The sequence below is a fragment of the Polypterus senegalus genome, chromosome 9, assembly GCF_016835505.1.
Source record: "Polypterus senegalus isolate Bchr_013 chromosome 9, ASM1683550v1, whole genome shotgun sequence".
NCBI classification, from domain to species: domain Eukaryota; kingdom Metazoa; phylum Chordata; class Cladistia; order Polypteriformes; family Polypteridae; genus Polypterus; species Polypterus senegalus.
The window spans coordinates 122,520,292-122,536,987 of NC_053162.1; the positions used below are offsets into that span (position 1 = coordinate 122,520,292).

Here is a 16,696-nt window from a genome sequence, read left to right on the forward strand (position 1 = left end):
GCCATTTACTACAGAATGAACAAAAACTAGGAAAAAAAAGTAAAAAAAAAATAAACACACGGAATTCAAGCCCACTTAAGAGACAGAGAAGAAGAAGTGATGTGAAGAAAAAAGCCAAACAAATCCATGTCTAAGTTTTTAAAATATGATAAAATAATTAAACATTTTCAGGCTTTTAACCAATATTTGTAGCGGTCGGGAACTGAAAGACAATCCGCTTATTCTTCGGAGGATTATTAGTGTTCACTGCTCTCGGCTCCCTTCATGCTGGGCCATACGTGCAAATGTACTTTTTCTCTAACGCTTCTGTAACACTGATACATTTGTTAAAGCAGTTCTTTTTGCAAAGCTTTGACTTTATCTGTAATTTTGAAAATTCTGTTTATATTTTCATAAGTCATCTGCAATAAAATATTAGAGCACTTTTTAATATTTTACTTACAATCTCCTTTGTTGGCAAATGAACCACAGTGACGTACACCAATATTAGAATAACATTTGTGTACAGGAGCAGTTTTTCCCCATCCACCAGACTCCCATTTTCCTTTTTTTCTGTTAGTTTTTTTTTTTTCAGTTCTCAGCTTCAACATCTCGATCATCGAACTTGACGTCTGTTACGGTTATTCTTTTAATGCTCATGTTACTTTGAGACTTTTGCCTCTGTTCCCTACATACCCACTCTTTTTTTCCTGTATTTAACTTTGTTCTTTATGCCTTTCAAAATCGTTTTGTGTGATAAACAATTTTGCCTATCCCTTTTTTCCGTTCACTGCTCAAGAAGGTAGCACTGTCTATGTACATCATATGCCACCCATTATTGCATGACATTCATTTGTCAGACGAGTGTGTCCTGCTCCGACAAGCTAAAGGAATTACACAACTAGTGCTTGGCAATGGGCTCTAATCCAGTGGTTCAGAATTCTCAGAAAAATCAATACTGTTGATCTAAGTAATTCTTTCATTTAAATGGTGAATCACATACTCAAGCATGCTGCCAGTAATTAAAGGGAAGTGTATTTAAGACTGAAGCCAGAAAGCGCTTCTTCACACCAACTACCAAATAATGTCGTTAAAGCAGAAACCTTGACACCTCTTTAAAGGTATTTTGGATAAGGTTCAGCTATAATAAAACAAGCTTAATGGACTGGATGATCTCCTCTAATTTGTCAAATTTTTTATGTTCTCTGCATCTGCTGTTCCTTCAAAATACATTCTTCCCTATGCCTCATCATACCCACTCAAGGTGATGTCTTGGCAGCACTGGACAAGGAGGCAGTTAATTGCCAAACAGCACTCATGAATAAACCTAACTTATGTAATTTTGGGAAAAACTACATAGATAAGATGAGAATGTGTTAAATCCAAACTGACAGTATTTGAATGTAGATATCAAGTGCAGGACATTGGATTAATGACGTAGCAGAATCTGCTGCTATGCCACCCTTCCCCACACTCTTTTTACATTCTCTGTTTCAAGCTTCCAGTCTCTTCTTCCATTCATTTATGTTATTCTGCATAAAGAACCATCATTCTTCAGCTGTGAACACTTCAACAAAAACTTCAACAAAAGAAAAATGCCATATCCCATTATCTGTTAGAAGTTGTCCCCTTGGTTATAACTGATGGTGGTCTTGACCAACTAATTGGCTCCACCAGAAAGGCTGAGAAGCCAACAGGCAGCTCAAAAATGCAGATGTGTCTTTACTTCCAGTTAAAATGGGAAGAAGCCTTTAAGTTACATTATTGATTACAATCACACCAGCTGATTAGCCATAACACCCTAATTCAGTGCTGCTGCCTGCGTAAGCCATTTTTATATGGCTGTGACACATAATAACAAATTGTATACTTTTGAAGTCAATTTCTTTGGCCATTTCTTTAGTTCATGGTCCCTCCCATAATAAGTAAGGCCGTGGGCAAAAGTTTTGAGAATGACAGAAGTATTGGTTTTCACAAAGTTTGATGCTTCAAAGAGCAACTTCTCCCATCCATCCAAGAACAATCTGGTGACAAACAATGCCTTTTCCTGCATGGTGGAGCACTGTGCTGTAAGGCAAAAGTGATAACTAAGTGGCTCAGGGAATAAAACAAAGTTTTGGGTCCATGGCCAAGAAACTCCCCAGACCTTATTCCCATTGAGAATTTGTGGTCAATCCTCAAGAGGCAGGTGGACAAACAAAAATCCACAAATTCTGACAAACTCCAAGCATTGATTATGCAAGAATGGGCTGCCATCAGTCAGGATTTGGTGCAGAAGTCGATTGACAGCACGCCAGGGCGAATTGCAGAGGTCTTGAAAAAGATGGACCAACACTGCAAATATTGACTCTTTGAATAAACTTAATGTAATTGTTAATACAAGCCTCTGAAACTTATGAAATGCTTGTAATTATACTTCAGTATATCATAGAAACATCTGAGAAAAAGATCTAAAAACAGTGAAGCAGCAAATTTTGTGAAAACCAATACTTGTGTCATTCTCAAAAGTTTTGGCCTCGACTGTACAGCATTGGAGAATTTTTAGAACAATGTGTTTTGCATAAAAAAAAATCAAGTCAGTAGATCTGAACTGCAGGGTTCAGTAGCATGACCAATTGTCATAATTATTCAAGCAATGTTGAAACAAAAGATATATTAAGATACAAGTCACTTGTTTTCAGTGGAAGGTTAACAACAGAAAAATCAAAACAGAACATTCCCAGGTTTACAGTTACTAATTGTACTACAAAGTGATGGTTTTAGTATTGTCTACCTGCTACAGTCCACTTCAACAGGCTTGGCCTCTGACACTGGCCAGTGCTCTGTCCTCCTCTGTCCCTAGCTCAGCAATCTCCAGGCTCACACAACGCCCAAGGGAGTATTGCCTGCTGATTGTACTTTGCCTCAGAGAGGAGAACTTGGTGCTCCCTCCAACTGAATGGCTATGAATAGATCTTCTGGAGAACAGATTCCTCACATGAGAATGAAAATCTTTGTTCATGATGTGATAGATGAGAGGATTGACCATACAGTGGGACTTGGCAAACAGTGCAGGAACCGCACTCAGCTCTGGTGGCAACCTAGGTAGACTGTTCTCTTCTGGTGGCCTAGCATTTGCATTTAGATAAGGGACACTTGCACTTTGGAGGGCAGAGTAAAAAGAAACCACCACATATGGGCTCCAAGCAAGGAAGAACGTGGAACAGATAACTGCAGCAATCTGTTCAGGGAAAAGAAAGATGTTATGCTACTACTAATACAAAGTCAGAGGAATGAAAAATCTAAAAAGTGATCTCCTTAATATCTTTTTAGTTTCTACTAGACAACGATGAGATCATGAAGAAATGTAATGGAAACATTTTCTTTTGTCTTATGCTTATCAGATTTTTCGCTTGAGAAAAAAAATACAGTACCCTGTTATTCTCACAACCGTCTCCTCTTAAGTTTCAGCTGAGATCTCTGCAGAGTCACACAATGGGCTCAGATTTTCCAAGTAGTGTCTTGACATATTTTTTGCAATTTGAAACTCTTAGCATTGTGTGTTCAGTAATATATGGTGAAATGTATGGACAATTGTTTGAGGTAATAAAACACTATGAATTACTAGGCTCTGCACACCTTATATTTGGAATAGCCTGCCATTATGTGTAAGAGAAGCGCACTCAGTTGAGACTTTTAAATCAAGACTAAAACCTACCTTTACACCCTTCATTACAACGTACCTTACAATTCAGTCAGGTCTACCATCCTTGAAATAGTATTTCTTTGTTGACATACCTAAATTTTAAATGTTTTAGTGTCATTTTATTTCAGTTGTATTAGTTACTAGCTGTACCCCGTGGTTTCACCCACATAGTTTTGAAACAGGATAAACTTTAAAAATCAGTAGATGTTGACACTGTATCTGATCATGTTCAGCTCTGATGGGAAAGCGTTCCCCACGTGGGGAGAAAAGCACATGGCCATGATATCTCTGACAATCAACAGCTACTCTCTAAAACACATGGAGCTCTGATCTCTCTCTCTCAAAAATGTCAAACGTTGCTCTTTAACAATCTGTAGATGATAATGTCTGTTGAACAAACAGGTATTGCTAGCTAAGTAGAGGCAAGGTATACTGCAACACGTGGCAAGACGTAGACTAACTTGAACAGAGGCTGACAAGTAAATGAGGAAGGCCCCGCCCCCCTACTCTCGGCCCACAGCCACTCTGTTGGATTTGCATAAACACATCGGTACCGCAAGCGAACTATGGTACTTAGCGTGATGAGAGAAGTTGCAAAATCAGCTGAAAAGTTAAGCAAATTATAGAAAAAAAACACATCTAAATCCATTAAGTAATTCTCTTGTGAAAAGCGGACAGACATACAGACTGAACGCGCTTGGACCATGAAATTTTTAAAACCGTTTCTTAGCGAGCACCTATGGGTCAAGGGTAACCTACATTACAAATTTCAAGTCCCAAGTCCTCATCCTGGTTCGGGAGATTTTGTGATGAGTGGGTCAGTGATATTTGGCTTTTATATATATATATAGATTATTCCTTCAACATTGATGTTGTTTTATTTTCTGTTATTATTTGCTTATTTTATATCTTGTACCATGTATTCTAATTTGTACAGTGCATTGGGACCATGCTGCATGGTGAGTTTGCACTTTAAATAAAGTTGATTGATAGATTGATAGGATCTAGTGCAGTCCAGATTTACTATGATTACAAAACTGTAGTCTTTGCTTCTGAATAATATTATTAGTTTCTAGTAGTTGTATAACTTATATTGTAATGCTCCAATTAGGTCATACTCTTTCTGGAAGAAAACGGTGGCATAGTGGTTAAAACTTTGGACTTCAAACCCTAAGGTTGTGGGTGCAAATCCCTGACAATATGTGACCACACGAAATTCACTTCATCTACCTCTGTTGCAATTGCAAAAAACAAAAGAAATGTAACCAAACGTATTTCAGATGTTGTAAGTCACCCTGGGTAAAGGCATCTGTTCAATAATAAGCAAAAATCTGAAGAGATCTCACAAATATAACATGCTTCCCAAATCAAATTCTCAGTTTTGACTCCTTTCACCTTAGTTGTGTTTCATGTCTCCTTTTAGTCTAAAAGTATTTATCCTAAGGAAATGTAGGAGAAACATCTGTGACGAAGTAGATTTTTTTTAAATGAGACTCTCTTAAGTCTCATGAGCCATCAGAGATTAAACTTTGAGCAGTAAAATTTTCCTATGGGAACTTTCAACAGTGTAGTTTCTATTCCAAGATCATCAGCTGGGCCGCATTTCAACCTCCAACTCAGCACCCCTTTGAAAACAACTTACCTTAGTTAGCTTCATCTCATTGGTGTTGCCTGTGACTGTGCTTGCTGAGATGGAAGCCACAAATCGAGAAGAAGCACGCACAGTAAAGATGATTTTAATATAACAAAACACAATGATGCAGGTTGGAATACCAAAACAGAAAGCCATGATGAGAATGACGTAAAGTCTGTCATTGGCTGAGTAGGTCACCTTCCACCTGTCAAAGAGAAAAACATGGTGGACAAAGGTTCATCTAGCCAGAGACAGGCTGATTCTTAAGACTCAGATATAACTGCCCGGGTCCTAAAGCACAAGTCAGCAGATGGTTGTTTCTTACTAAAAAAAGAAGCATTAATTGATATCAGTTCTACTTAGGACAGCCAAACAGTCTCACCAGTCTATAGTGCAACTCGTCCCAAAAGGCTCAGGTCCGTAGCTTCCAAACCCAAACACAGGCAGGATAGCCCAGGTCAGGGTGTACAACCAAACTGAAAGGATAAGTCCAGTAATGTGGTGACGCTCTACCCACTGACCTGAGAAAGACACAAATAGCTGTCAGTGAATAATTCCAGGAGCACAGAAAAGAGACTTTACAATGAGGCAAAATGGCTTAGCTTGAATCTTAGACCCACCATATTTAATGCTGCAGATTTTTAAACATCGATCAATGCTAATCAGCATGGTAGTTAACAGACTTCCAATCCCGAACAAAAATCCTTGGATTCCATACCAGGTGCAGCCGACTGATCCAAAGGCCCACTTGTGCACAAAGCTGAAATGACAGATAATGTGTCGCTTTAGATCAATAGATTGTGTAGTACTGTGCTGCCCCCTGCTGCCATGATGGTCCTAAGCTGTTTAGTCATTTGTGAAATTTGCAAATGCAAAAAATGTTAATGAAGCTTAGGAATTATTTTTACATTACTTATGTGCTTACTTTAATTACACTGATAATACCATATTACAAACATTTTTTAAAAGATTTTGAAAGGTCAAAAGTAATTTAATAATAAGTGGTGCTTTTGGACATTATTGAATGATATTTTCTGAGCTTTAATGAGCACCACATATAATACAAAATTTCAGAAAGACTTGTCCAGTTTGTTTTTAAATGACAGAAAACACCAAGAACATATCATCCTAAACCTCACATTAAAAAAACAAAAGCCATGGGGAGTTCTCACTGCCTTTTAAAATGAAATCTGCAGAATAATTACAAATGTTCATCCACTAATTAAACCTGCCTAATCTGATTTAGTATCTAAGAAAACTAGAGTCTGTCCTGCTATCTTTGTGTGCAAGGCAGGAATCAGCACCTCTCAACAAAGAAATATACAAGGCCAATTTAGTGTTGCAGCGTAACGTAGCATGTTTTTGGAATAACTGAAGCACTGGAAGGAAAAAATAAACATGCGGGCAAGGGAGGACCCACCAATAAACTGGATGCCAGTCAGTCTAGGAGCACACTTGCAGTCAATCACACTTGGCAGAGGAAGGAGTACCACAGAGTCATGGGGGAAACATGCTAATGTCAGTCAGAGAGCAACTACTGGGACTTGAAAGAAGAGAAGCCATTTTTATCTGGTCATTGGACTTCTTTTTCTTTTTTTGCGAGTGTGTTTTTCTTTACTCACCACTATCTTCACAGCTTATAACTTCAGGGATATTAAAATCCATCTGCAGTCCAGCAGGTAAGTACAGCAATCATTTATTGGCTTATTCAGTGTTTATTCATTAGGAAAAGATATTGTTTTACTCCTCTTGCTGAGGCATTGAACAAGAAATTATTTTTTTTGGAGAATGTGTTTGGAGATTGGAATGTGTAAAGGAAGGTATTACTATATTTTCCAACTAAAATAACAGGAAATAAAATCCTGTTATCCTGCTAATAGTAAATGATGTTACCCCTTTGTTTTTTGCAAAGTGTAATTTTTCTACTTCTTGTACGTTAAGGCCAATGTACATCAACCTCTGATAGAGACCATTCTCCTAACTTAATAATGAAAAACAAGATAAGGTGGTGCCATGTTCTTGCTTGTATCATTGTAAAGGTTAAAACTGAAGAACTTCCATCCGTGCATCCATCATCCTGAGTTGCTTATCCAGGACAGGGGCATGGGGCAGCTGGAGGAATCATTTTTGCACAGAGTACAAGTAGCTGAAGAATGTGGACAGATTTGTCTTACTGAGGAGAAACATCTGACAATAACAGGTAATGAAATAAACACCAATAAACTGTAAATGCTCAGAAAAATGAACAAGTGAAGAAGAAGTTGAAGAGCTGCTTTGCTGTTATGGAACTTGAAGGTCATCCCTTCTGTTTGTTGAATCATTAAGTATATATTTTTAATGAAATAGTTTGAGGGGTTGGTTTTGTTCTTTCTAATTATGAAAAGCTATTGTAGATTTAATTTAATGGGTGCTCTTCTTCAGTGGTGTGTTTTGAGATCAAAGGTTTAATCTAAAAAAATTAATAAACACATATTGATATTGTTACCAAATTCAGTTTTATTTGTAAGCAAATATTCAGTGTCCATATCAAGGAATCACACTGATTTCTTGTTTCGCAGACTACTAGAATTGCAGTCCGCATTAAAAAAGACTGAGAACCACTGGCACAACCTCTACTTGACCAAACTTTTCTGACCTGGAATACATGAGAAATGGAGCTCCAAGGAGGGCATATCCAAAATCACACACGGCAAGATTCATGACCATGAGCTCCGGAGCTTTGAGGCGTCTGTTTTTGTGGCTAAAGACAGCAATGACAAGGCCATTTCCTATAATAGATAGGATTCCTGTAAGACAAACAGAGATCAAGGTCAAAGACCGCTACCATGCAGTGGCATGTAATAATGTCTGGAACAACAATGGGCCACGTACACATTAACATTATAATAAAGCCGAGGATTAAAGGGAGATTGCTTATTTTCACATGCTTTAAAATATAACAAGATGGGTTAATAACTGGGATTTGGGCTTTGAAGTTTTCATGGTGCTGATTGTCCTTACTGAGAAAACAGAGGCAGTCTGAATCTTGACGAAGGTAAAAAAGCAGCTTGGAATGCAGAGGAAAAATATTCAATGTGGAAATTCTCAAACTGGACCCTTTCTCTTTCATTTCAGTTATTTTTAAAGCCTCATCAAGGGGAGCTATACAACCTTCTGTCTATCACAGTGGCGTCAAACTCATACCTGTATTCTGGAAGGCTGCATTCGCTGCAAGTTTTCATTCAGCCATTTTGCTTATCAGTAGCCAATTACTCCTGCTAACAGAATGAATGTTTTTCACTTTTCTTTTAATTGTCTTGCTTTTTAAGATCCAGAACCCTTATTTTTTTTTTCCTTAGCCCGCTACCAAATAACAACGAGTTGCAAAGTGTGCCAACAAATAAGCAGTTAAAACAAGGGGTTCAAATTCACTTTCTGGCCACTGCTTTTACTCTAATTGTGGCTTTCAATATTGGGCATATTTTGATTCTATGGCTTCTTAGTGTTCTCATTTTATCAGCCAAGACTGTTCAAAAACTGTCAATATTCTTTTTCCTGAGAGCAATATTAAAATATTTTAAGGACTATCGAAGATCAGAATTTCTCAGACTTTCTTTTTTTTTCCTTTCAACAAAGAAGCAATTGACACATCTGAATCCTAAACGCAAGTCAATTAAAATGAAAGCAAAATAAGTATTTTCCATTGGCAGCAGGAATGGCTACTAATTAAGAAAGAGGCTGGAATGAAAACCTGCCCCGACTGCAGTCCTCCAGGATCGGATTTGACTACCCGCTCTATAGTGTACACTTTATGTCTCATTGGTAGCACATCTTGACTGCATAGACCAAATGTGATAAATAATAAAATAACTTTTCCTTCTCTTAAGCAGAATTATATTAAATGTAGGAGGCTTGAGTATCTTCAAGTAATCATCATGGTTTCTTCAACTGCTCCAAACTGATTGAGAATTTCAGAAATTGCCACTGTGCATTTTTATTCCCAATTTCATTTCAAGTATTGTTTCAAAGCACAGGGCTGCAGTACCCTAGTAGGCAAAACCTTTTCCACAGGTAAACAAAAAAGGTTGACAGATTTTATCCACAAGAAACATTAAAAAATGCTTGTAACAAAATTGCTAGACCTTTTAATATTCATACTCTAAAATGATATTTTACAATGTTTTAGGTAAATAAACCAGAAGTCTAAATCAGTAAACTAATATTTGGGCTCAGTCCAATCATATGAGCATGGATCAAACTACTGTATACCAGTCCAGAAGCCTCCTTTTGTATTAACATTATTTCAGACTATTTCAAACTAGAATATTGTATTCGACAAGGATGCCCCCTATCAGCATTGCTCTTTGCAATCGCCATTGAGCCATTGGCTGTCTACTTTTGAAATGTATCAGAAATAAAGGAGATTACCAGAGAAGGACATTAACAGAAAACATTAGTATATTCAGATATTATGGTACTGTACTGTACATATCAGACCCTCAAAATTCAGTGCCAGCAGTTCTAAAGCCACTGGCAGATTTTCAAAAGATATCTGCACTCAAAATTAAAAGTGTGCTTTTTCCAGTGAACTTTCTAGCACACAATATTACACTGGACACTTTCCTATTCATCTTAGCAGATTAGGTTAAACACCTAGGGATAAATATCACAGCTCTTCTTCAACAAACTTTTGCCGTCTGCATGGAAAGAATTAAACAAGTTCTGCATAGATGGTCTGCCCTCCATCTCACATTAGCAGGGAGAATAAACACTGTCAAGATGAACATCCTTCCCAGGCTTCTTTTTCTATTTCAAAGCATCCTCTTGTACATTAATAAATCATTTTTTAAGAAATTAGATTCAATCATAACTGCATTATTCATATTATTTTATGAAATATCCACACATCCAAAGGATGATTCTACAATTACCTAAAGCAGAAGGTGGCATGGCACTACCTTACTTTCCATTTTATTTCTGGGTGGCAGATATACAAGGCATAAAGATCTGGACATTGACACAAATCAATGAATATGCACAAGCCTGGTCTGCAATAGAATTAAAATCTTGCAGTAGTAATTTATATTCACTGCTTTGTGTCCCAGTAAATACAATAAATTTATCACACTGGCTTTTGAAATGTGTGTTACTTTTTATGAGTTTTGGGCTGTTTTCACCATGAAAAATTAGGAAGCTATACTGAGATACAGTTAAAATAGCATTTGCTATGCTAATGTGTGGGGCAGCACGGTGGCACAGTGGGTAGCTCTGTTCCCTCACTGTTAGGAGACCCAGGTTTGCTCCCTGGGTCCTCACTGCGTGGAGTTTGCATGTCCTCCCCGTGTCTGCGTAGGTTTCCTCTGGGTACTCTGGTTTCCTCCCACAGTGCAAAGACATGCAGGTTAGGTGCATTGGCGATTCTAAATTGTCCCTAGTGTGTGCTTGGTGTGTGTGTGTGTGTGTGTGTGTGTGCCCTGAGGTGGGCTGGTGCCCTGCCCGGGGTTTGTTTCCTGCTTTGTGCCCTGTGTTGGCTGGGATTGGCTCCAGCAGACCCCCGTGACCCCGTAGTTATGGTATAGCGGGTTGGATAATGGATGAATGGATGCTAATGTGTAAAAAGGGAGTTGCACATTTAAAGAGGTGTCACCAAAGTGCAACTATTACATACTTGCTGAAGTGTAACAAGACCTTAACTAGTGCTTTGTTTGGTCTTAGTAAGATGTATAAGCCACCAATGACCACCACCTATAGTGTTTCTAGTAATTGCTTAGTTCTGTATAGCAAGACTTTAAAAAGGGTGTTGTTTGTATATTATAGTAATAACTAAAAGATGCTGTAGAGCATGCACATGATGCCCTTATTCTGAAGTATTTCCAAAAATGAAGGTTAGAAGGAAATATAATTGAAAATGGATAAACAATTAAGCTAAACAATAATATGTTAGAATATACAGTAGTATAGTACATCATATGGAACTCCATTCATTCAAACTTAATGATTGCAAAATATTTTCATCCTTATTTTATAATGCATAGATTTTCATCAGCAGGAAAGGGGAGGTGTTATTTAGTAAAACGAGATAAATTAACAAAATAATTCTTCATTTGACAGAAGCTCTTCTGAACACTAGGTGTTTGCTGGTTCCAATGAGACTAAACTGCTTACTTTTGAAAAGCAGAAATATTATGCTTTATTATTCATTACAATACTGTCTATTATTATCCATCTGCTGCAACTAATCAAGGTCTGTCCACTAATTTGAAACCTGAACATAAGGAGCGTTCATGTCAAAGTCCACTTTTATACAAGTACAGTATATGGGTTCTTAAAGATGGATGGATGGATGGATGCCACTAACATAAAAATCGTACATTACAGCAAAAATAAATTTATAAAGAACAAGTCATGGAGATTTAAAAAATGTAAAGCTCCGCAATATGGAAGGATCTAAAGATAGAATGTCTGCTTCCCCAGAACAAGGGAAACCTATTGAACTGCTTTGGACATGCAGTAGGATATCAACATTTGCCGTGGGAGATAAAAAGTAAGTATGGCATCCTGTGGAAAGATTGAAGGGTTTGTCCAAAGATGATATAGTGGGATTACATCTCTTGACCTTCCTTGGAAGAGTCGGATGAAGTTTCTGGAAATAACATGGCCTGGTCAGCCCACCTCAGCATGTTGCTTTTACAACCTTCAGCAGGAAAAGAGGAATGAAAATGATGATGAATTTGTAAATGTGCTTCCATTTTACTGTATGTACTGTAGCTCATGAGCACTCTTTGGCCTCTTGCATTCATTCTAACATTGTATGACAGGTATATTTCAAAACACTACTTCAAGGTAGTATTATTTTGATGGGAGTATATATAAATCAAAAGAATAGTTAAACCATGTGTCTTTATCATTTGCTGTGCATGAGTGCATGGTTATTTCTAATACCAGTTTTATACAATAGAGTAAAATGTCCAGAAAAAAGCACTATCACCAGATAGTGAGAGGGCAGCAGAAAATTAGACAATCTTCATTAAAACTTAGTGCAAGCTGTGTAACGCACAGCATCCACAATAATATCGGTCTGTGCTGGTGGTAAAAGCGCTTTATACTTAGACAATGTAAACACATCTTTAATTGTATTTTGTTGTCTTAAATTGTAACAAATCATACTCTTATTTGTTCAGCAAAACAATACACTTCATAACACCAGATAACAGATCAAAAAAGACGAACATTAAGTAAATCTGACCTGTTACAGCAATAAATACTCCGATGACCAGGTCAGCTGCAGGTGTCAGTGCAGATTTGAATTTGCTCTCCGACAGGGTCCCGTTATGATCCTGGACTGCACATCGCTGTCCACATGTCCAGTTCGACAAGGCAGAGGCACTGCTGTTGAATGACATGACTCCCCGCTCTGTAAAAACAACAGGTTATCTATCTATCTATCTATCTATCTATCTATCTATCTATCTATCTATCTATCTATCTATCTATCTATCTATCTATCTATCTATCTAAATGTACATATACTTAATGAATTTCGTACTTATCTATATATCTACAATGTAGTTTTCTGGGTTTTTTTTTCATGTTTGTACAGTTTCTATCGTGCCTTTCTGTTAGTTTTCTTTCTTATATCACTTATCGGTATCCTGCTTTACTAATGTTACGAAATCGTTTTTGATTTATTTTGATTTCTTCGCCTATACATATAGATGTTTCCATAACTGGTTAAAAATTTTGTTTCTAGCAGTCTTTGTATTTTACAGCCATAAAAGTTTGTTTTTCTGCGCCGTGCCATCTGCCACCGTTCGCTCTGAAATCTAAACGTGAACCGGCAAACTCAGAGCTCTCGGTGTATAATGTGTCAGAAATACTATCGTGATAAATAAAAATAATCCTTTAGAACTCTTTCTTCTTTTTATGTTTTTGGAAACCTCATAATTTCACCTTACATTGCAATTGACTTCGTTCAATTACTAATTGAAAAGGATGATCGTTCTTTAAAGGAAAAATCGATTTGCTCTTAAAATTCATTGCACCGGTGAAACCGGAGGGAGCGTTTTGTGAATTCTGTACGAAAAGACTTCAAGAAAATGTCAATTCAAAGGATTACAACTTTTCGCTTCATTTAGGGCTGGATGACAGTTTGGGTTGTGAACTTGTGCGGCCTTCCATACAGATTGGTGTCAGGTCGCTCTCAAAACAAGAAGTGTCTAAAAGAGTGGTGGGTTGTAGTGACGAATATTACAATCTTTAAAAAAAGTGATTCACGTACTAATTTTACTCATATCTAATTTCATTACAATGATCAAGGGAAGAGTTGTCACGCGATTGAACCATTTGCATAAAATTAAGAATAGCAGTCCTTGGAAGAGCACACACACAATATAGCATCAGCCCAACCTATCTGATTATGTAGTTAATAAAACAATAGCTTGACCTCCTGGCGATTATAGCTACCAAAACTGTTTACATGTGCCTATCTCTATGATCGATTATCGATCGGTCATACGCCCAGTCCATCCGCAGTTGCAGAATGACAGTTGGACGCACCACCTAAGATTTCTCTATTCATCATTTAGTCACCATTAATGTTAGGCGGCGATCTGCACATCGAGTTGGTGTGCTTTTTGAAATATTTAAACCTTTCGATTGTTAAGATAACAACGTGACGACTCACCTGTCCTCGTGCCTCCCTCAGCCCAACCTGTCAGTGCTCAAGTGCCGCTTGCCGAGCAGTGAGTGCCAATGTGATGGGTACCAGCTCGCTTGATGACCCCCACCTTCTCTCTCTCTCTCTCTCTCTCTCTCTTATCTCTCTGTATATCTGTGTCACTTCAAATCCCAATTCATAACTCTGAGTCGGAGTGTTAAAGCATCTTAACAGAAAAAAGGGAGGGGGCAGTTATGGAGGGTGCTTTACTAGTGAGTGAGAGAGAGAAAGGTCGCGACGAAAGCGCCTATAATTCTTTAATTCAAAGCAAATACAAATTGCAAATATAACGAAATTATGAGATATTGAATATGTAAATGGTAACATGCTGGAACACTGCAGGAAAAAAAGAAGGTTAAAAATAGGTCAAGAAAAGCAACATACGTGCATTACCTGACCTATTCAGTTTAAAACCACTCATCAATGCCTTCTCTGCCCGCTCATAACAAGTCAATCACAACTCTGTTCTACAGTATACCTGAAATAACACTAAATTCTGGGCAAAATCAAAATAGAAATACTGCTGTTTGTATCTCAGTGGTAAAGTCTGTCGGCAGCCAGTAATGCAGATGATCCTGACAAGTAATGAATAAGAAAGCAATGCCATCCAGTCCATTGAAAGATTATGTGAGTATTACTCTGCCAAAGCAGAAATCTGTTAAAGACACTTCAAACTAATTTTTCTAAACATTATTCATCCAGTTATATATAGTGAGAAGTCAAGCAAAATGACACATTCTATTGGCTAACTAAAAAGATGTTGCCTGAAGAAAGGGCCTGAGTTGCCTTAAAAGCTTGCATATTGTAATCTTTTTAGTTAGCCAATAAAAGGTGTCATTTTGCTTGACTTCTCACTACATTCATAATGGCTAACACAGTACAACACCCTAGTACTCCAGTTAAATATGAATCTTTACATCACACACACACACAAAGGAAAGATATTTGTATAATTGCAGTGACAGATATGTGTGCCACTAGCATTCCAAATCAAAAAACCTGCTTACCTTAGTAACATAGTCATTTACAGAAGAAAAGACCTTACAAATCTCAACAATAAATGCAGCACAGCCTGTCAATAACAAGCTGCTCAATGAGAAGATAAAATTTATACCATACTATCTTCCAATTCTGCTTAATCCTTAACATAGTCACCAGGGGCTGGAGCCTGTCCTAGCAAGCATACAGCACAAGGCAGAAACAATCCATGGGCAGGGCAGTCCATCACAGGGTGAACACACACACACACACACAAACATTTAGCATTGTCATTCCACCTAACCTCCATGTCTTTTTAATGTTGGAGGAAACCAAAAAACTTTGAGGAAAATTACAAAGACATGGGGTCAACTTGCAAACTCCACACAGGGAGAAGTCAAGCAAAGAATCCTCATCTCCTCATCTCCTCACTGCATGGCAGGAGCACAACCTTTGTACCACTGTGTTGTCATAAACATTTATTTACTTATTTTACTTACTTACTTCTGGTATCAAAATGCAAACTGATATTGAAAATAAGACATAATATTTTTCTTTTCTAATGTACATAATAGTAAAAATAATAAAAATGAAGTATTTTTTCCAGAAATTGGTAATTGAACTGTTCTGGTAAATGCAGAGGAACTTCCTTGTATGAATGTGTAGGTCATATCAGTCAAGCATTAATATGACTATCCAAAATAACATTATACAGAGTGTATAAAGAGTTATGGCCACTAAAGACACCACCCTGTATGTTATCCATGTGATGGATAAAAATTTACAGATCAAAGAAGCATTTTATGGTCTGTTAACATTTGTTAAATTAAAAAAATTAAACCTTAGACAAACACATTTGCTTAGAAAATTATCTGCAGAAAAAAAAAAACAATGTCTTATAATGTACATCTTGGTACAGGAATGTAATTTTTAAAATTTGCATTTAGTTTTTTTTTTCTATGGCAAGTAGATTTAAAATGAATATATATATATATATATATATATAGAAAAATATTCATTCAAACTTAAAAGTGAACTTAACTAAATAAAAGAAGGAAAGAAAGAAAGTGTGGCACCCAGCCGGGACGCTTGGAAGGACCAGGAGATGGACTATGCCTCCTCTGGACCATGAGAGGGCAGCCGTCATGGTTGGTATGGAGGCGCAACCTTATAGGGGCCCGTGGTCACCACCAGAGGGCACCCGAATGCCTGAGAAGCCCTGGATGTCAGCACTTCCGCCTCACCCGGAGTTGCTGGCGGAAGGAAAACCAGGAACACCCGGAGTGCTTCCAGATGCTATTGCGGCTATAAGCTCGTCCGGATGCACCTACAGCACGGCCAGGTGGACTTAAAAGGGTCTGCCTCTCTTCATTCGTCAGCTGGAGTTGGGTGGAAGAGGACGAAGCTCAGAGGAGAGGAGTGGAGGCGGTGAAGAGAGAACTAGTGAGAGGCCCATACTTGAGAGTGTGTGGTGATGGGGCATGGGGTTGTGTGCACTCGTGTATAAATTGTAAATAAACGTGTGGTGGTGTTTTAATCCATTGGTGTCTGCCTGTCTGTGTCCGAGGCTGGCTTCCACAAAAGAAAGAAAGAAAGAACACTTAATTTTCATAAATACCTTGCGGACAGGATGACATGGCGGTGCAGTGATTGACATCCCATGCCCAATCACTGTCTGTGTGGTTTTGCCATGTTCTCCCTTTGTCTGACTAGGGTTCTTTCCAGT

At 37.8% G+C, this 16,696-nt stretch overlaps 1 protein-coding gene across 1 annotated transcript; it reads right to left on the reverse strand.

Annotated features, from left to right (window-relative positions):
* Nucleotides 1-2,767: 2,767 nt before the first annotated feature.
* opn9 (opsin 9) lies at nt 2,768-12,679 on the reverse strand. The gene is made up of 6 exons (XM_039762411.1): nt 12,523-12,679; nt 7,933-8,083; nt 5,918-6,057; nt 5,680-5,818; nt 5,307-5,502; nt 2,768-3,199 (listed from the first exon to the last, which is right to left on the reverse strand). The coding sequence occupies exons 1-6, from the start codon at nt 12,677-12,679 to the stop codon at nt 2,768-2,770; spliced, it is 1,215 nt and encodes a 404-aa protein (XP_039618345.1).
* Between the last annotated feature and the right edge of the window lie 4,017 nt (nt 12,680-16,696).